Genomic DNA, 21,834 nt, shown 5'->3' on the forward strand with positions numbered 1-21,834 from the left:
ATTTACTGCCCATGTGAAACAGCTTATTAAGTGTTACCCTTGTGCTGGGAACAAATGTAGCCGAGCAACAAAAACAAACAGCCAGCAATCCAGGCTCTTGGTATCCCCTTTCCAGCTCTTTAAGTGATGCTGTAAGTTTATATTAAAGTCATTTTGTTTCTAAGCACTCTGGTGTTTGGAAGCAGCGTGTCTATTCACCACATCAGCAAAGTCTGGGCAGCCTGACCTGGTGGGTGGCAGCCTTGCCCAGGGCAGGAGTAGGAACTGAGTGGGCTTTAAGGTCTCCTCTAACCTGAGCCATTTGGTGATTCTGTGACTGGCTCTATGAAAACATACAACATGTGGAAGAAAGGAAGAGGAAATGGATCTCAATCCCTACAACAGCCTGAAAGGAAACTGTAGTGAAGTGGGCTTGGCCTCTTCTCCCATGTAACAGCGATAGGATGAGATGGAAAGGCCTCAAGGTGCAGCAGGGGAGGCTCAGGTTGGATGTTAGGAATAACAGCTTCTCCAATGGAATAGTGCTGCAGTGTCACAGGCTGCCCAGGGAGGTGGTGCAGTCACTGTCCCAGGAGGTGTTCCAGAGCCGTGTGTGGAACTGAGGAAGGTGGTCAGTGGGCATTAAGGGGGTGGGCTGGTGTTCCCCAATACTGTCTACTTTTGTTATCATTGAGACCAGGAACAATCTCAAAGCACAAGGCAAGTAAAAAGACTAAAAAATGAAATGGTTGCAGATTGCACGTGAGCTCCTGAAGGTCCCTTGCCAAAGCCACTGCTGAGACCAGATGCTCAGGATTCAGGGCAGGACCAGGTTTTGATAGGGAGTAATGGGAACTGCCAGAATTACCTTAGACGGCTTTAAAAATAAGCCAAGGAGGTCATGGTCTTTCACACACTGCACAGAAAATCAGCCACTAGAGAGATGTTTCTGTAGTGGAATGGTTTCATCTGGGGCTCCACATTTTCCATGGCTTCATTTGAAAGTGAAGGGACAGGGCATGGTGGTGTGTGACCATTTTGCGAGTGGTGATGCTCTGCTCCCCACTCACATCCCCCCACATGCTTGGATTCATCCAACACACTGCATAGGGCTGCTTTGGGCACAGGAGTCACCCCTCAAAGCAATGGGGCTGCCCCTCAACCTCCCTCCTATGAACCTCAGTCCCACTGAGGTGGGAAGCAGCAACCTCCCATACTCAGAAATAAAAGCTGCCACAAACGTGCCTAGGTTTCCTTTCAGACTTTGTGATTTTCTTTATTTTCTTTTAATTATTATTTTTATTATTTCCTCCTTTTAAGCATCCCTTTAAGGGTGAAATGAAATCCAACCATTTACAGAGAAAATGATTTCAGAATGTACAGTTGATTTCTCCTTACAAAAAGTTCATTATTACTTTGCTGTTTATAAATTACAGAGTGGAAAGGAGTTTTGCAGATTCTTTTTCCTTTTTTCTTCTTCTTTTTCTTTTTCTTTTTTAATTGTTTTTGGCAAGTCCACACGTTCCTTCACCAATACAGTGTCCTGGGGCCACCCCAGTGGCAACACCACTAGGAGATCCAGGTGGAACCTAGTGCTGCTGGGCCTCCCCCAGGACAATTCTGCATCACCATCCTCAAAGGAAGGAAAAAAAACAACAGTGGCTTTGATCCTTAGTTTCAGAGCATTTCAAATCCCTTTTTAAGCCATTTTCTGTAGTCTCCAATGCTTTAGATGTTGGTGTATCTCATCAGAAACAGCTCTCCTTGGTGCTGGATTAGAGCCACTCCTGACATCTCCAGCTCCCCGTCTTTTTTCAGTAAGAGCAGATTCGTCCAATGTCTCAGAAATCAGAAGGTGATTTTTTGGTGGATAGGGGAAACGCAGCAATGGAGGGATTTGGGATCCATTCTACCATGCTTCCCTCCCTTCCCACCAAGGATTGAGGTCAGTGAGGCCAGGAAGAGCCACCCCTTCCCTCTTCACCGCCAGTGTTTGCTAACAGGACCAGGAGTGACTCCCGACACATCTTCACAGTGCAGAGGCATAGCAGCCACAGAGCGCTGGCAGAAGCAGTAGGACAGGAAGAGACACTGCCACCCCACAAGGACACACCAAGAGGCACCAGGGGAACAAACAGCTGTTCTGTACTAACGCTGCCCCCATCCTGACTTGTAAGTTACCTGGAGGCCACAAGGTCCCCTTCCTTTAACCAGCACAGAGGCACACAGAACAGGCTGCACAACAGCAAACACCTCAGCAGGACACATGGATCAGAGAAAGCAACAGCGAGAGCGGACTGTTGAGTGTGCTGTCCTTCATGCAGGCACAACCCCATCCTGTCCCTTGCTGGGTACTGCACCACCTCACTGCCTTTATTCCTCCAGAGGGGCAGAGGCATCAGCCTACATCCTCTTCTTCACCAGAGAGAAAGGAGGAAGAGAAGCTCCCCATCCCAAAGCCATGCATGGGCACAAAAGAAGTCGAGCAGAGTTGGGCATAAAGAAAGGCAAAGTATAGGGATGCCATGTGCTGCCTCATCTATCCAGCCTTCCCTGACACCAATTAATCTGAAGGTGGAAAGGTTCTGGGGAAGAAAAAGCACACGGCTGCAGGGAAAGGTTGTTGAACCATGGATAACATTAGTCCCAGAAAGGCTCATGGCTTCACTGCAACAACCAGTCCTGGGGCAGAATGGGATTTGCTTTTCAGTTCTTCTCTTTCCAAACTTCATTGTCTGGCTGAGACAGGGATGGCTGAGGGCAAGCCATCACCTTGGGAAATCACTGTGCAGAAATCATCATGCTTGTCCCCATCCCTCAAGGGAGGCGATGGAAGATTTTTAATGACAAGCACTCCAACTCCCTAAGGATAATAAACACAGGACTTACAGAAACAACAGGAACATTAACTGGTTTGGCCTTAAATCAAAAGACTGGATGATTCTTGAGAAAGAAAAAATGCATTTCAGCTGTGAAGTCCCTTCCTGCATCCACAACAGAAGCCTGTTTTAAATCTGATTTCCTAATAATAAGGAAATGGAGACATCCAGGAGGTGGACAGGACCAGAATCACGCAGAAGAGCCCCAATGCTGCTCTCATCTCATCTGTTCCAGTGGGACCTTCTCAGAAGAGAGAAGAGGGAAACAATGGAGCAAATAGTGGAGGAGAGGGGAGGGAAGGGAACAGGGTGAACTTTGGGAATAGGAGATGCTGATAACTGCAGTTACGGCTTATCTAAATCTCCTGAGACAAAAACCATTCCCCAGTGATGAAAACACAACTTGCAATATGCTAAAAATCCCAGCAGGAGCCAATGTAAGGGAAGGGCTGGTAGGAAGGGAGAGGCTGCTCCCACTGCAGAGTGGGTGGTGCAGCCTTAGCAAGCGTGTGCTTCAGCTCATTTCTTGTGGGGCTCTGCTTCTCCCAAAGCACCCATGCAAAGACTGACTTCTCTCTCGTCTTCAGGAATGCCTGATCTGAGGCTTGTGTAGCTGTCACCAAGGTAAGGCAATGCCTGAATGTAGGTCCTAGATTAAAAATGAGGAATAGCTTATTCCCTTTTTAATTTCCACGTTACTGCTACCAAATCCCTTGTGTTAATACACCAGGCTCTCCTCTGGCTATCCCTGGGGAAAGCCCTCATGCAGCAGGCTCAGTGCTATCGCTCTAATCTTGCTAAATGTCACTCCTTCTTTGTCAGCTGAGTCCTGATTTCTCTACAGTCTCCCCCTGCCTAAGACCTCTCTATGACCGTGGCAAGATTCCCTCCTGCATCAACAAGACTGAGCTCGGCACAGCCACAGCTTCTCTATGAGGGGAGAGCATTCCACCCACCAAGCCTTCTCCTGCTCAGTTCTCAAAGGGACGTTCCTCTCCTTGGGAGACACACATCACAAGGGAAAACAGCAACATACACATGTTTTTTGTTTTTAATACAACAAAAACAAAACAAAAACAAAACCCAACCAATAAGAGAAGAGGGGATCCCTCAGTTCTTCCAAGCAGGCATTATGGCATGTGAGATGGGGTAAGGAACTAAGATGAACTCCAACTCGGTTTGATCAGAAAAATGACACTCATTTTTCTGTTCAAATTTCATTCTTCTTAGGGAACCAAATTATCTTTCGTGATGCTTTCCATTTCTTTAGAGAAGCAAACAGAAGAGAGAGTCACAGAGATAGGAATGGAGCACAATGGAGAGAATGGGCTGGATGATACAGGCATATGAAGCCCTGATGGAGTGAGTTGAGGTCGACCGAAACCCTCTTGCTCCAGCATAGCTGGCCTGATATCAGGGTCACTCTTCGTTATGACAACATTCTCCTCCTCCACATGATCCTCACTTATTTGTTTGGAGGACGAGTCAGTATTTCCACTGTAAGGCCAACAGAGCACGTTCATGTTTTTTTCCCTCTTCCCACCACAGTGCAGGCTCTGGGCACTCTGTCAAGCCATCTGCTAAGGAAGGGTGGTGAGGGTGGAGATGCCAATCTGCCTCCTCCATGAGCTGAATGAATCCACTACAGCAACAGGCTAGATCTTGGCTACCCATCAGCATCCAACTCTGCGTGGGCACTGGCCCACCAGCTGCAAGGGATGTCATCCTACATCTCGTCTACTCTGCATGGCCTCATCTGCACAGCTCAGGCTGTGGATCGCGTGATTGTCCCAGAAAAGTCTTCTGGTCTCAGATGGAGTCAATCCACAGCCCCATTCCCCACAAGCTCCCAATGGGTCCTGTGCCTTGACATGCCTTGTGTTTCCCCACGACACCCGTCAGTGACTCAGAGCTTTGCCCTTCTCCTCTCATTTCCCCAATGGCAAGAAGAAATAGCCAGCACATGTAAACAGAATCTTTGCAGCAAGCACAGCCCACAGGGGTGGAAAGGCAGCCAGAGAGGCGTGTAACAGCTCCACATAGCACACCCTGCTATGCAGAGCTGATGCTCTCCCCAAAATGTCATCCACGACAATACAGATCACAGCTTATGGACCCCACCATTTCCTGAAACCACGCACACCACCCAAGACCAACTCTGACCCCTCCCCTCCCAACACCAGTAACAAACATCCACATGCATACCAAAACCATGCATGTTAGCACTCATGCACATAGGAAACCATGCACTTGTAAACATTTACTCCCACCATCTGATTTAGTCCCCTGCAGCTTATCCCAGACCCAAACAAAGCACATGCTGCAGGGAAGATGCTTCAGCTCCTATGGAGCAAGCCAGTGCAGCATTGTGGGGGCAGGGTGAAAAGGGAGTAAACAGAAAGAAAAGACAAAACAAAACAAAAAACACTAAACAAATCAGCATTCCTCTCTGCTTCCCACCTGCCTGTTTCAGGTCTGGTAGAGCATCAGGCCAAGAGACAGCCCTGGGCACACATACTAAATTAGTGGGAGGAGGCAGCGTGTAGGAGAGAACACCTCGGAAGCAAAGGATTTGCCTTCCCCAAAATACTTTGAACATAGAGGTATTAAAAAAATAAATGCATACTGAGATGCTTTTGCACATTCACTCATCCAAAAAATGCCTGTGACACACATCTGCACACGTGATCCCTCGCATCGCTTTGTGCCTGTTGACTCACATGCTCAATGAACAGCTCAGGCTCACATCTGTGCTTGCTCCTATCCACAACAGATGAAGGTGGATGGGAACAGCTGCCCTCTCTCCTCAGGGAGCCTTCCCAGCCCCCCATGGAAGAAAACCCACCAGCTGGCTGCAGCAATTCACTCCAGCCAGCAGAAAGGTCCAGGAGACGCAGGGAGGTCTTTGTGCTACTGCCCACACTTCTCCCCTCCTCCTGCCCAGGTCTCCCTTCATTTGTCTGAGGAATTTGTCCCCAGGCATCACCCTGGGAAGAAGAGAAGGGAAGGAGGACAGAGACCATGGAGAAATGGCACAACCCACCTGGAATCAAAGAAAACAATAAAGAAAGGAACAGACAAACACCCGACTCTTTCCCTTTGTCATGTTCTGATTTCCCACACGAGTCCCAGTGGCCTCAACCAGCACCCTCCGCTTTTCGATACGGGTTCTCCAGCAAGTAGTGGAACTGCTGGTAGTTCTTGAGCAGATACTTGGGAGCATACATGTGCTCCTTAGGGTCAGCAGGAGGATATTCCTGCGTCGTACCATCGAACCAGCCACCAGTCCGGATCAGCTCCCGGATATAATTGAGGTCTCGTTTATCCTCATAGTCACCCCAACGGGGGAAGTCCCCATTCTGGGCAGATACCAGTTTGAAGTAGATCCCCTCTGGGGTGAAACACCAGGAGCAGTGCCAGCCAGCAAAGTGGAGGGGGCTGCCCAGCGACCACTGCACCAGGATGTGTCCCGTGCTGTTCTCATACTGCCGGAAGCCAGGCATGGTGTAGTATTCACGGCGTCGCAGACGGATCCCATCGGTAGCATAGACAGCCTGGAGCATGCCCATAGTGCAGCCTGAGACCACCTCCAAGGTGCCCGGTTGCTTCCAGAAGAAGCCGTAGAGAGACTTGCGCATGTGAAAGGCGAAGGGTTCTGTCCAGCCATCGTAGAGCTTGAGGAAGAGCACTCCATCACGAGCTGGTATCTCATCAGCATCATCGATGATGAAGACGTCATCTGGGCGCAGGTTGCGGAGACGAGAGATACCATCTCGGGTGAGGAAGGTGCGCAAGTAATCGTCAGCGATCCAGCCATCCTGGCGCCCACCAGCAGGGAAGTGGTCCAGGAAGACATAGAGCACTTTGTGGCGGATGTACTCGTAGGAGCCATTGAGGAGCATCTCGCGGAACTTGAGGGGCCGTGGCTCTCCATAGGCCGTGAAGTTCGACTCACACACCACAAAGACATCCACCACATCTCCTAGCTCGTGGAAGCGGACGTCCAGCAGGTCAAACTCATGGTTGATGTTGATAGCGTTGATGACCCGCCGGGGGATCTCCCTTGGCACCAGGCGGTCCTTGGTGGGCAGGTTGGAGTACTGGACTACAGTGGGAACACCGCAGCTGGGGCCGTGCCAGCCTGGCAAGCACACACACTCCACCCACTTGCGCCGCTTGGTCCCACTGGCGCTCAGTGGCTTGCGAGCAGGCCGCCCTGAGGCCACACCATCTGCGCGCTCCTCCAGCTGCCCTCCCACTGGTGGCTTCTCCAACACCTTGGTACCTGGTTTAAAGCAGACACCACCGGCTTTGGTTCGGACAAAATATTCTGTTGTGTCTTCCGGCAACACAAACTCGACTTTATGCAGCTCTTCACTGGCTCTGCTGGGTGGCAGGGGCTGGAGTAAAGGAGAGTGGGAGTACAGGGGTGTGCGGAGGAATTCTGCACCCCCTGGCTCAGGGCTAACCTGTGGTGTGACGGGGGCATTGTTCCAGAAGAAGCTGGAGACGAGGTTGGGGCTAAGTGAAGCCAGGTCCCGGGGGAAGGTGACATAGGAAAGGGCCTTCAGGAAGTGCAAGAAGGAGATGAGGCAGAGACCAGCCATGCAGAGAGTCAGAAAAAGCTTATGGCGTCTCATCTTCATCCTGTGGAAAAGCCATGAAAAGGAAAGTCACACTCGGGAATTGCCAGGGTGCAAAAAAGCTTGCCAGTGGTAGGAAAATAGGCTGGGGATGCTACAGAGCAGGTCCAAACTAAGCATGCATCTGTTAAGACTTAAACCAAATCCCCCACCCTCTGACATTTTTAGTGGGCTCTGGATGGGTTACACCAAATTGAACCTCCACCAGAGCAGTTAGAGGCTTACAGTCTCACAAAGACAGGAAAGGTGCCGGATTTGGGGCAGAAAGATGAGAAATCCATAACAAGAGGAGTTCACTATCTAGTGAGGCAATGCACTTAGCACATCTGTCCCCACTCACTAATGGGAACAAATAAACACAGGTCTTGAGTCAGGGAAGATGAAGAGAGAGCAAGAGGGATAAGAAGGAGAAGAAGGTACACAGCTAAAACCCAGACAGCATAAGAAAGGCAGTCTTAGGGGCTTGAACTCATAGCCAGTCTGCCAGGACCAGGAAAACACCGACGCTTCTCAGATCTTCCCAGTGTTTACTCTCAATACACACCATAAAATCCCCTTGTTCCTAAGAAATGCTAGCCAAGTTTGTATGGGAAACAGGGAAAAAGTGTTAAGATTTTCACTTTTATTCCCCTCCCACCCCTCTGTGCCCACCATGTTTCCAGCTGTCTCCCTTTGCTTTTCATCTTCTGTGGACAGATGCTGGGGGGTGTTGTTTTTTTTTCCATCTGGATGAAGGTGGCTATAAAAACTGTCCAGCTGTCTCTGCTGGCAATACAGTGCTGTCACGATGGGTCCACATCAAGCCAGCAAGGAGCCAGCAGTGCTCAGCCCTTTCCTCAGAACAATAAAAAAAAATACAGCCTTCATCCTCTTCCTATACCACCTCCCATTCGCCAGTCTGTGCTGGGAGCGCAAAGCTGCTGTCAGGCAGAAAAGTGATTGAAGACTACAATCCAGAAAAAGGAAGAAGGGAAAAAGATAAAAAAGGAAGGGAAAAAAACAACCTTGCCCAACACTTCATCGGGCAGAACAAGAAAAGGTAGCTGCATGCTGCTGCTTAGGGAAGGTTGAGGCAAACAGATAAGAGAACAAGGTGACCTAAACACCCTTGGCAAGGTGGAGGCTCCCCCCAAAAGCGTAAAACCCTCCATGCCCACAAGACCCACCAGCATGCTCCTGACACGTATGTTCCTCAATGGCAGCTCCCCACCATGGTATGACGCCCGCACATGTGCCTCAGTGTCTCCTCCCCTGGCCAAAGGTCCCCACGATAGGTATAACACATCTCATGCCATTGCTTATAACCCCCCCATGCAGCACTCAGAGGCAGCCCAAGCCCTTGGTCCTGTGCCAGGGTGCTCCCCTTTCCCTGCCTGGCACTCCCCACAGCCCACGGCATCCTGGATGGGAGCAGAGCGGAGAAGCACCCAGCCCACCCAAGGGGAACGAGTGAAATACAACAGGGCACGTTTACTGATTAACTTGGGGAGAACTTAACACTGAAGGGAAAAGCCATAAATTTAGGCAGATGGCAGCCACTCAAAGGAAAACATATCTGGCCGCCTACCGAGGGCTCCAACATGGACTTTGATAGAAGGGTTGTCCATATTCATACATTACAGTTCAGCAGCAAGCATTTCTAGAAGCTTCACGGTTGCCTTTTCAGTGACATTTTTAGGACACCCGCCAACGTCATCCCCTGCATTCTGGCTGTGCCACAAGGGCTTCCTTGTTGATTGGGTTATTTCACTGTAAAAACAGACTGTAAGCCTGAAGCCAGTGGAAGAGTTACAGGATTTGCTTTTGATATATTCTGACACAGCACAGAGGAGGGCCCCTCCACAGCCATGGCCTAGCTCATGAGAGGCTACCCTCTGTGGTGATCCCAGCGATGGAGGGCCTGGTGCTGTTCCCTTCTCTGAAGCTATAAAGAACCATCTTGCTCTTCCTCAGGAGTTCTTCATGGGGGTAAAGCAAGGGGCTATGGAAACCCAACGGCATCTCACTGTGCACAGGGTATTTTATTTATCTTTAAGTCTTTATTATTGTCTTTCAGGAGCAGTAGGACCACTCATGGTGTCAAGAAAGAGTATCTGGCACCTCTTACTTCTACATCCCCAGTTTTGCTCCATCCTGAGGTATGGGGAAGAGTACAAGGAATCTGGAAAGACAGCAAACAGATACTGCTAGAAGACATCCCTTGTTGGTACATTAGTGCAGCTCTCTCCAGTTGGGTGTCCTGTACTTCTTGCAAGGTATTACCTCTGGATATCAGGTCACCAAGGCTCAGGTGAGATGCAGGACTGCTCTGCTCCAGTAAGGCTCCAGTTCCTACAGGACACAAGTGCATGGCATCCAGCACCCTCAGAGCTGGCTCAGCACACAGGACAAATGCTGAAGGAGTCGCATCCAGGTCTTCACCTTCTTCCCAGATGGCCGCAATGCTCCACATGCCATGGGAAACTCCCTAACAGGAGTTGTAGCTCCTGACATTTAACAAACTGCTTCACTTTCCAGGCTCTGCTGTGCCATGTCAACCTAGCAGGACACACGGTTTGAAGAAGCAGAGCTTATTTTCCTCACTTGACATTTGCATACATCACTATCCGTCAGGCTCAGCACAAGGCTCTGCAGCTCCTCAGCCAGTGCATGGCTGCATTGCCTCCTTGTTATTGCAGCCTGCCCTGCAGCTCTGCCAAAGCAAGCTGGCCCTACAGTACCCTCTGCTGTTCCGCTGCTGACATTTCCCAGGAGGCAGTTTTCACTGCTCAGTTGCTTTTGTGAAGGAGTGGGAACACGAACCTACTCCTTATCCCTTCTTCAAAAGAGGGAAGCAAAGAATAAAGCTGTGTCCTCTTCAAAAACCTCTTCCCTGGGAACCACCTCCATTCTCACATGCCAGGGATTCCTCTGCCAGGGAGTGGAGAGCTCATCCACCCCTGGGTGGGCTGAGACGCCGAGAGCCATCTGTCACATATCCCTTCCCATATCATCTGATCAGCACTGCAGGAAAAGATGTGCTTTGAGCAGTGGCTAATTGGAGACAAAGGCCAGCAGGGGAGGAAAGCATTATTACCCACCTTCCCCACCCAGAACATTTATGTGTAGCTGAAATGAGGAAGGGCAGGGAGACATCTCAGCTTGTCATAAGGAACCCCAGCTGCTCTGGCACAAAGCAGTCATCAGTTACTGGGAACACAGAAAAGAGGAAGAGGAGAGATCTCCCTTATGACAATTTTGAGTGAGGAGGGGGAAAAAACGAAAAAGAGTTTAAAAAAAAAAAAATAGGGAAGAGAGAACAAGTTACTGTCAGGTTAAAAACAACAGCATGAAAAATAAAAGCTTTAACGTGCAAGCAGAAGAAAAAGCTAGGAGGGGCACAGGCAGCCAGCTCCTTCCAAAGCTTGTTAGGGAACATGCAGTTATAAACAGCTTCGGGAGCATTCAGTCTCAGCAAGCGGAGCTGAAAGCTCCTCTTTGAAAGGGACAACCTTGGTATTTCCTTGCTTGAAGATGCATGTCTCTGCCATGCAAGGAAATGGCTTTCAGAAGAGGAAAGCGTATGAGTTATCCCCAGGCACCTGTTACAGTTTTACTTTGCCATTATATCAAGTGACCAGTTGATTTATACCATCCTGAAATCATATCCTGATTTCAAGGAGCCGGAGAAAGATATGCACAGCTAAGAGCTGCCAATTCACCAGTCCTAATGTTCTCCTCTAGAGGACGCTGGCACAGGGCCATACAACAGGGCACTGGCTGCACAATACATAGCCTCTGGGGCACTAGCACTTCTTCAGTGCTAAGTCAACCTACTCTCGGAGTACCACACATCATCAGGGCCACAGTATCTTAAAAGATTAAAATCTTGAACTGCTTTTGATCTGCAAACAGCAACAGAAGGAAGAACTACTATTCGTTTGCAGCAGAAACGTAACGAGCTCAAGAACAGCAGGACTGTGCCTTGCTTAAGGATAAGAAGAGAAGATTATCCTACAAAGCTGGGCAGCAGAGAAAGTGAAGAGAAGCATGAATGTAACAGAAGGTAGGTAGGGCTCAGCATTTCCCTCACGTGAAGGACGCCATGATATTATTGGGAACTGCAAAGTACAAGGATGTTAGCAGGAAGTTTCTCTCAGGGTCACAGTACAAGGTGGTTTGAACATAGGCAGGCCCATATCAACTTCCATCCACATTTCAAGGATGAAATACAATATTCTTCCGCCATCTTCATTATGAGCTACTGCCCACAGTCCTAATGCAAAGCAGCAATACCTCATGCTACGCATTTCCTTTGCAGCTTTGAGGCAATTGACCACAAGGTGCCACTGACTCAATGCCAGCACAGCCAGCTGGAGCGAGCCATAAGCACAGTTACCCTTCTGATAAGGTCAGCCAAAGGGAAAACTAGGCTCTGTCTTAATTATCTTCTTTTCCTTTCAACAAAGGGGCAAGCAGAAATATTTGTTCAAGGCTAGTCTGGATGGAGGCTGGGCAAACCGACCCGGTGCCTGGTTAGCAGCCCTGGCCATGGAAGTGGGTTGGAAATGGATGATCCTTGAGGTCTCTTCCATCCTCAGCCTTCCTATGATTCCATGATTATATGATAAGGTGTCTGCTCTCAGTCAGGTGTTACCACACCAGTTGGCTTCCAGAGTTGCCATCCACTCATCAATGGAAGTCATCAAGACAGGAAGAAAGATGGATGGAAAAAAGAAAACTGAAGGGTGAATCTATACAAGGCCAAGGTAAGGCTGTTCAGAACACAACTGAAAAACCAAGGCACTGCTTCGCCTCTCCAACACATGCCATACTTGACAACCACCAACAATGGGTTTGTGCACAAGGCTTTGCAATGCCTCAACTAACAAGTAGCATCAGTGGTGAAAAAGAAAGGTTTCTCCTCCTCTGTGCACTCTTACAAGAGACCAGAGTGCTCCAAGCCTGCAGCTATGATCTGGTATGTAAAGAAACTAAAATGGAGAAACTAAGATGGACACAACATAGGGATCTAAGCTTTTTACATTCTGTGTCAGCCCAGCTTTCTACCCTTCAGAGGAGCAGTACCTTTGGACTCCACACATTCTGTAGTCTTCCACTGTTTTGACCATTTTCACCTGTCTTGCCCTGCTCTTTAGTGGGCAGCCTTAGCTATTTTAGATGCCATATCTTCAGCCACAGTAAGACAGAATCATATAATATCCCAAGTTGGAAGGGATGCACAAGGAGCGATGAGTCCAACTTGACAGCTATGTACTCCACAACAACACAGCTCTCAACTCTCAGAACACAGCATGTGGGACCTAGAGATAAAGTGGTCTTTGTTGACAGCATTCTGTCTCAAGACTGATCTTCCATAAAGTCACAAGAATAAACCAACGTCTAAACACCTTCAGAGTCCATTATAAAACTCTTCATTCGAACAGCTTGTTCTTACTGTAACTACCATAATACTAATAGCAGCATAATTATATAATTCTCCAGCCCCCAGTTTAAAAGAAGATCACCTCAAAGAAGACTAAAAAACTCTACTGAAATCCAATAACAGCCTACGAGACACCAATTTAATTTTATCCAAGAACTACTTGGCTATCACAAGGGTATAGTACTGCATGCTAAAGAAAACTTCAAGCTGGATTTCTAAGTCCACGGGAATCTAACAAATATTCTTCTCAGTATCCTTCAGCTGTGCTAGGCTCCCTAGTAACTAATGTTCTCTCTCTAACCAAAGCCAGCCCCACCATAGGGATTTCCAGCATGCTAGAGATGCCTCAGCACGTTCTCATCCTTCAGATGCTCTCAGAAAGCACAATTTTGATTTTTTAGCATCACTAGGCTAAGCATTCTTTCCACTAAAGGGAAAACAGCACTTTTGTCCTCTTCTCTCCTTCACTTATGCCTGTTATCCTGGAAGGACTCTTCCTCAGCCTCCTCACAACATTTACTTTCCTGAAGAGTGCTGTGATGACTCTGCAGGCTGCATCACCACTTGGCCCCAAAATCGGGTCCCAGGACACGTGCTCACATACATACACACACACCCAAGGATGCAAAGCCTATCTCCCAGCCAAACACAGCGCTGTTGCTCTCTGCTTCACGTGTGCAGTGATTATAGGAACACAAAATGGAGTCTGCTAGTTCCACTGCTTTCTGACTGATTTCTTACAGGGAAGGAATGGTCCATCATGAATCCAAAAGGAAACAGGGACAAGACTACACAAAAGCAACTTCTGTCCTCAGGGAGGCCATGGGAAAATCAAAGAAGTATGTGAGAATTGTCAGCTAGACTCAATGTACTGCAGACAGAGACAGGGCATGGCCACTTTGAGGATAAAAAAGTCTGCTTTCAAAGACCAAGCGGTGCATTACGGAAGCATGGAGGTGGTTTCATAGGTTCTCACTCCTCACTCACCACCTTCACGGCTCATCACCCCTAGGCTGTCAGTATGAAAGTTCACATTGGAAATCCAAATCAGCAGCCAATCTGAGTTAAAAAAAACTTCAAGAGAAGTGCCTAAGGATGAGAATAAGTGTCTGACAGCAGAAACTTCCTGGATGACAGCTATTCACTTCTCACCGTCACTGCTGCATCATGTAGTTGCATCCTCAGACACTCAAAGGGACAGGCCACTTTTCGAGCAGGGCTCATCTAACCAAGGCTCCAGTGAGGCTCACAGTCAACTGCTGTGAGCTAGCCAGTTTCTGGAAGCATCAGGGAAGAAGAACATCTCAAGGACACATCTAGAAGACAAAGTGCTTTCAAAGCAGACCCTGGCAGGCAGTCCACATCTGCTGAGCAAGTCAAGAATCCTGAGAATAGCACCAAAATGAGCAACTAAGATCAAACTCAGAGCTGAGGGCATATGGCAGTGGTGCACCAGATCACACAAGCAAGAAGCACCTGATGCCACGGTGATGGGCTTAGTGCACAGGACCACAAAGGCAGGAATAAACCATGTCGTCTTTGGTTAGTTGTGAAGGGGTGGCAGTTGTTTGTGCCCCCCAGGATAAAAGCTCTCCAAATTAGGCAGCGAAGGTTACTCACTTAGCCCCAGAAAGATGATAAGTAATGAGGCCACAGAGCAGCAGGAAGATCCTAGTGGCCACAGGGAAGAGCTGGCCCTCCATCCCCGCATTCCTACCTCCCCCATCCATCACCAACCACTTGGGGTTTGGCAGGACGCTCTCTTTCCCACAGTAGCTGATCTATTCCTCTTTGGAAGAGCATTCCCAGCCCCTTCCTTCCCCTCCCTTCAGGCCACAGGGGTCTCCCACTTGGCAGCCCCCAGATCCCCCTCTTTTCTGAATGTCTGGTGACCAGCCAACCCCATGCAGAAAGCATTAACCCCTCTTCACTGGGAGCAGCCAGAGAAACTTGACTCCATGCTGAGAGCTTCCTCTGGGTGTCTCCCCCTCCTCCTCTACGCCCACCCCAATTCCCTCCCACACCCTATTCTCCCTCCCTTCTTTCCCCTTTTACATCTCAAAAACCAACTCCAGCCCCGGGAGTGTTGCATCTTCCCAAGAATGCTACACAAACCCATGGGAATTTTCCTTGGACCAAGAACAGACCCTTATTTATTTGTCTCTTCTGCCTTTGTTCCTCATTTCCTCTTTCAAGACTTAGGCAAGACCTTGACACAGTGCCGCCGGGATCCCCCGCTGCCACTTCACTTTGTTATTATTTTCAGGAGCAGAGCACTGATAGGCAGAGAGCTCTTCAATGCCTTGCCCCAAGGCAGGAGTGAATCAGCCCAGACACCCTCCTCCAGGCTGGGCAAAGGGCACAGGGCAATGCAGAGCACTTCAGGCTTGGGCACACAGAGACAACCCCCTGCCCATGTAATCCTTCTGACTGCAGCACGGCAGCCCTTCGGATTAAATCCGCACAAATCAAATCGTGGGGAAGGGCTCTATGCCGGTAACAGGCATATAGCACCATGAAGAGGGGCAGTTTCCCAGAATGAAATCAAAAGCCTCCTAATGCACTTAGCTCAGGGTCACATAAATCTCTCTTCTGCCTCCCGCAGAAGGCTGGATCTTGTTTACAGGCGTTGCAGCAGGCCTGAGTCTCAACAATATGTTTATTTCTCTGTACAAACATTCCTTTTCACAAAGCAAAGCAGTATCCTCAGATTAAGCTGAGCGGAGAGGACTATGGAGCAGATCTTTGGAGAATGAGTGCTTGTTGTCATCAGTGAAGACAAACGCCATAGCAGACATCACATGGGTGGCTGTAACACTTCTCTTCCCACTCTTTGGCACTGTGAGGCCACACCTTGAATGCTATCTACAGTTCTGGGCCCTTCACTACCAGAAAGACATGGAGGCCCTGGAGCATGCCCAGAGAAGGGCAGCAGAGCTGTGAGGGGTCTGGAGCACAAGTGTGATGGGGAGAGGATGAGGGAACTGGGGTTGGTCAGTCTGGAGGAGAGATGAAGAGGAAAGCAAGGGCCTGTCTCAGGCTGAGACCCAAGTGGAACCACACAGCTCATTGCAAGGTTCTCTGGTTGTTATCTGGCCAGCCCCTCCCCAACACAAAAGCCACAAACTTACACCACAGATAAAAAACTGAGCCCTTCCGTTCAGCAGTACAACACAGGGCTTTTAATGCCACAACCTCTTGATCACAGACCAAGTTCCTCTCCCCTTTCATGTATCCAGTGACATAAACATTTCTTCTGAATTCTGTTTCTGAGAAGTCAGCTGCCTGCACAGCCATGCCAGAAAGGAGAAGAGGAAGGCACTAAAATCTCATATCTCAACAGTCCACAGGGAACAGGAAGGAGATGCAGGGCAGAGGGGACCACAACCACAGTTTTAACACCTTGCAGAATCTGATCATAGAATCACAAGGTTGGAAGGGACCTACAAGATTATCTACTCCAACCGTCCTCCCATTACCATTGCTACCACAAGCCACTAAACCATATCTCATAGTTCCTCATCCAGATGCCAGATGTATTGCTAAGAAATGCTTGGTCAGGACTGCGTGGTCTTCCAACAAAGGAAAGGTCTCAAGCATCTGAATAGTGTAGAATCATAGAATAGCTAGGGTTAGAAAAATCCTCTAAGACCATCTAGTCCAACCATCCACCCAGTACCAATATTACCCTGCAATGTCCATCCCAGCTCCACTACACTGCCCTGTAACTGAGTCAGAGACCAGATCCAAGCATCAGATTCACTATCTCCAGCCTGACATCATCTCCTCACTGCAAGGACAGCGCTCTGAGCTCGGGGTGGCCATGCCTCAGAGATGCTCCACGTTTGAACGATGCAGAAAGCGAAACTTCTCTTTTTCTTTTTTTCTTCAACAAGAGCATTTGCAAGGCAATTCAGCTGCACCAAGACACATGCAAACAAACAGGGCCAGAAAGGAAACCCACAGCACTTCCTCACTGTTCAGTGATAGAACCTGGATGCCTGACAAACACCCTTCCCTCCTCCACGCCCCCCACCCCCCCTGCACTCACAGGAAGCAAGAAGACTCTGTTCCAGAGCACAATGGCACCATAAATAATTCAAGAGACTGCTAAATTATGCAGAAGCAATCCCATCATCCCCCCCTGGCCAGGCTGGGTGCAGGTGTGGTCAACCCTTGCTCCAAAAGTTGCTGCGAGATGGGGAATTTGAGGCCACGGAGGCTCAGTGCCAGTGGCACATGTAGAGGAACACAGTGACCACTTGCATCACGCAGCAGCACGACAGAAGGTATTTGGGGACACCCAATAGGGAACAGCCATTTCTTTGGGACACCAGTTCTCCAGAGACCTCAGACAGCCCTAGGAGGGAAGCAGGTCCTCCCAGGCTGTGTAGAACAGCGAGGCACAGGGAGAGAGGCTGCAGGGCAGGCATAGAGGAACAAATTGTGTTCAAAGAGGAAGCAGGTCATACTGATTAACCCAGGGCACCACTCACCCAACCTGCCTGTGTTTGCCTGCCCCACACCATATGGGCACAGGGCTCACCCACAGCCCCTACCTCTTCCAGCTCCTACAGGCTCTGTGCTGTGGCTGTGCCCAACGTGCTCTGTCTGCAGGGAGCTCTATCCTCCTCCCCAGTGTTCAGCCAGAAGCATGGAACTGAAAGCCCTCACTTCAGCCTCAACTGAAAATCACGGAGCTACAGCTTACCTTCCTCTTCCTCCTTAAAGGGCTCTGCATCAGAGATCAAGGCTCCCTTTGGTGCCACGCTGCTGTCTGCTGGCCTCCACTATCTGAGAGCCGAAACAGGGGATGCTAACGAAGACAAAGTCAGCAGAGCAGCTCCCTGCCTTAGATAGCAGCTGCTGAAGGCATTCTGCAGCAGCGCTGATTTGCATTGGTCTCTCGGTGTCTTTAAGTCCGCTCGCTGCGGTGCTGCTATCATGCAAAGCACACGCAGAGCAACACCCCCAGACTGAAGGGCCCAAGAGGATGGATGGCAGAGTGACTCTGCTCACTAACCCCAGCCTGCAAGGGTTGGCACACCAGGGGACAATGGCAGAGTGCTACTAGGATGGGGCAGCAATAGCCATGGTGAGTAGGGCAGCGTGGAAGTTATGGGCAACCCCCAGCTCAGCCATGGGGTACTCCCCAAGGACAGCATCATGCTGCCCCAAACTGCCTGAGCACCCCCATCCTGACCCCACAGCCCCACCACGGATGGTCACGGTGGGTTGGTGGTTGGACTAGATGATTATCAAAGTCTTTTTCAATCTCCATGATGGTATGATTCCCTACAGGCAGGGCTGATAGCCTGAACTAGCCCTTCCAGGCACCTCACACTGTACCAGCCGGTGCACCCCCACTCGGTGCACCCCCACTGCCTTCCCTGCTGGCAGCTGTGCCAGTCTTTGTTAGCACCACCTCCTCCAGCCACGTCCCACTGATTGGGTCACAGACTCCAACAATATACAAAGGGCCCATTTTAGAGCCAGTAACCCCACCTCAAACCTCGCCAGCTTGTAGAAATGAGCAGTGGCCCAGTGTGCCCCATCCATCCATCATCACGTTTCCTGGCTGCTTTCCTCCATTTTTACAATCCAGCACATGAGGAGGATTAAATAAATAAATGAGAAGAAAAATATCAATTTTGGATGGCAGATGCGCTTCAAGGATGCTGTTTGGTGGACAGGAGGAAGCTCAGGCACAGCACGTTGAGAACTTGGCTATAAGCCCTGCCATGAGACTGAGTTTATCTCTGCCTGCTGACAGAACCTCATCCCATTTACCTCAGCCCAGCGATTCACCTTATCCAGATCCCTTTGGAGGGCCTCCCTACCCTTGGGCAGATCAACACCACCTCCCAACTTGGTGTCATCTGCAAACTTACTTAGCTTGCACTCAATTCCCTCATCCAGGTCATCAATGAAGATGTTAAACAAGATGGGCCCTTGAACCGACCCCTGGGGGACACCACTTGAAACAGGTCGCCAGCAGGACTTAACTCCATTAACCACTACCCTCTGGGCACGACCCTCCAGCCAGTTCCTTACCCAAAGAAGGGTATACCTGTCTAGGCCACGGGCAGCCAGTTTCCTCAGGAGGATACTGTGAGAAACCGTGTCAAAGGCCTTGCTGAAGTCCAGGTAGACTACATCAACTGCCTTACCCTCATCTACCAGCCTGGTCACCCAATCGTAAAAGGAGATGAGGCCGGTTAAGCACGGCCTGCCTTTCATGAATCCATGTTGACTAGGCCTGATCCACTGGACACCAAGCAGGCCACAGAGTCACACCGTGCATCACCCACAGCATGTGGGAATGAGGAGAGGAGGATAAACAATGCAGAGGACAAGCACAAACACCAACTCCATATCTACAGACACTGAGGGCAGCTGTGATTGAAGCCTGTACATTAAGCAGCCCCCACAGCCCAGCCGTCCCCATCCCACGGTGGATACAAGGCCTAGTTACAGCTGTGGGCAGCTCCCACAGTGCAGATGCACCCATTGGCTTCTACCTCCTCTTCCTAACCACCTAGCCAGTGTGATTCCCATGTGCCACACAGGTAGATCCCTCTTCTTCGAATTTAGTGGATGGAGGGATGCTGATGCTCTACATACCTCTGGTGGAGATGAGCTCCAGCACTGCCTCATCCCATAGGTGGGCAGAGCAGGCAGCAGTGGCGCCACAACATTGGGAACCAGGCAAGAGCTCACCTGCAGCTACCAGAACCCCTCCCATAAGGAGATAATTGCTGTATCCAGGACATTGATAAACAAGCCATGCAGGTACTGGCTTCCCTCACATGGAGGGAATGCTGTACCTTGCAGTGTATTTCTTACCACTGCTGCAAAATCACCTGAGGGCACAGAGGGGCTGTAAACCTTCAGGGGGACTTTTAGGTCCTGTCCCATCCCCCTTCCCCTCAGCCCTTGTCCAAAGGCTGAGTTATATCGCTTTGGGCTCCTGGGGAGCAGCACACTGGGCTCTCCTCTCCATTCCCAGCCCAGAAGATGCATTCCCAACACCACCACGGGGCTGAAAGCCCAACACAGATGCTACAGCTGCGCACAGGGAGCTCTGGTAATTGGGGGAGTGCTGGAAGGCGGGAAGTCTGTGGGTTTTTCCTCCCCTCCGAGACAGCTCTTTGCTGTCTAAGGGTCAAGCAACGGCAGACCCTACAAGATTTCAGCTCTCCCAGAGGAGCTGGCTCCAGCAGTAGGGTCTCACCAGTGACTCACAATTCACAGGCTGCAACTGGACTCAAACACCACTTCTAGGCAGGGACCAATGGGTCAGCCTCAGAGAAGGGGGCTGAGAAGTCCCCGCTGACTCATGTCCTGTTGTGGTCAGGTGAAAAGGGACAGGAGAAGGTGGGCAAAGAGCGATGGATAGGAGTAGGTGGGGGAATGCAGTTTGCACAGGGCTGGGGGCTCCTGGTGACTTGAACATTATCACGGGCTCAAACTTCCCACTGGAAGGGAGGGATCCAGAGGTAAATGGGGCATTGTTATGGGGAAGAGAGGTGTTTGGCATGCACACAGGGGCCCTTAGGATGGAGGGGACACAACAGACCCCAGCTGCAATGTTGGGCTCCCAGAACTGCAGCCCATGGACAGAGGCACTGAGTGCCTCACCCTCCCATTCCACACTCCCCCCCTGAGCAAGCCCAGAGCTGCAGCAGACACACACTAACCCATCACCCTTGTCATGCTTACCCAGAAAGCAAAACTCACAAGAACAAGGCTGTGCCAGCCCGTGCCACCCCAGCAGGAACACACAGCAATTCCCATCTCACAAACAACGTGGGTGCCCACATCCCCCCGCAGCCAGCACTCAGCCGGTGGGGGCTCAGTCTGACGCGGAGCTGGAGCAGGGGGGAGGCTTGACGCCGATGGCACACATGTATTTGTGTGTGTGTGTGTGTGTGTGTTTGCCCTCCCACGCACGCACTCCTGTTACTCCTTCTCGCTCGCTGCAGCCTTGGCACGCATCCCCAGCCCGTGCCCTGCTCGCAGGCAGCAGCTGGGCCTCCGCTGCAGAGCCCCGGCCGGAGGCTGCTCCCATCCACCCATCCATTCATCTATCTATCCATCCATCCATCCCCGCATCTGCGGGCAGGGGGTTGGCGGCATCGCATCGCCTCCCTCCTCCCCAGCGCCGCTGCTCCCTAGCAGGGGATGCTGGGATTATTGGGAGGGAGGTGAGGGGGAGAATAAAAAATAATAATAATTAAAAAATTCGCGCTCATATCAATAAATAAGAAGGGGGGGGAAGGGATGGAGAGCAGAACTTGCAGGTGGCGGCCGAAGGGGGTACTAAGGGGGGGTCCCACCGCCCTGGGGTAACTCCAACGAGAGCTGCGCGCACCGCTCCCCCCGCCCCGCTCCGCGTTCACTCACTCACCCCCGCCCGGCGCAGCGGCGGTGCCCCCCGGGCCCCCGGCGGGGCGAGACTGCCGCTCGCCCCCGGCCCGCCCGCCGCCCCCCGGCATGGCTCGGCGCCGGAACGAGGCGAGGCGAGCCCGCAGCCCCCCGCCGCCTTCCTCTTTCTCCTCCTTCTCTTCAGCCCTTCGCCTCCTTCTCCTCCCACTGGAACGGCCGCAGGCAGAGGGATGCGGAGCGGAGCCCCGCCGGCAGCGGCGGAGAGAGCTGCGGCAGCCCCTTTTGTGCCGCCCTCCCAGCCTGTCTCCTCCCCCGGCGCGCCCCCCCCCCCCCCCCCCCCCCCCCCGGGTTGCCCCCGCCCGCCGCCCCCCGCCTCCCGCCTCCCGCACAAAGCAGCGCGGAGCTCCGCCGATGGGGTGTGGGAGGGCAGCGGGGCGGCCCTGCGGTGCCCTTGTCCCCCCCGCAGCATCCCTGCACCACCGTTGTGGGGAGATGCGCCCGGCGACGCGCAGGAAGTTTG

The 21,834-nt window shown here is 50.9% G+C and overlaps 1 protein-coding gene across 2 annotated transcripts; it reads right to left on the reverse strand.

The window, feature by feature from the left end:
• Nucleotides 1-1,227: 1,227 nt before the first annotated feature.
• On the reverse strand, nucleotides 1,228-21,619 carry MGAT3 (beta-1,4-mannosyl-glycoprotein 4-beta-N-acetylglucosaminyltransferase). 2 transcript variants are annotated; one of them, XM_015860368.2, is made up of 2 exons: nucleotides 21,337-21,619; nucleotides 1,228-7,505 (listed from the first exon to the last, which is right to left on the reverse strand). In XM_015860368.2, the coding sequence occupies exon 2, from the start codon at nucleotides 7,502-7,504 to the stop codon at nucleotides 5,996-5,998; it is 1,509 nt and encodes a 502-aa protein (XP_015715854.1). In that variant the 5' UTR covers nucleotide 7,505; nucleotides 21,337-21,619; the 3' UTR covers nucleotides 1,228-5,995. The 2 variants fall into 2 exon arrangements, with proteins under 2 accessions (XP_015715854.1, XP_015715845.1); XM_015860359.2 differs by lacking the exon at nucleotides 21,337-21,619 and adding an exon at nucleotides 8,668-14,722.
• Nucleotides 21,620-21,834: the final 215 nt, after the last annotated feature.

Source organism: Coturnix japonica, chromosome 1 (assembly GCF_001577835.2).
Source record: "Coturnix japonica isolate 7356 chromosome 1, Coturnix japonica 2.1, whole genome shotgun sequence".
NCBI lineage: Eukaryota > Metazoa > Chordata > Aves > Galliformes > Phasianidae > Coturnix > Coturnix japonica.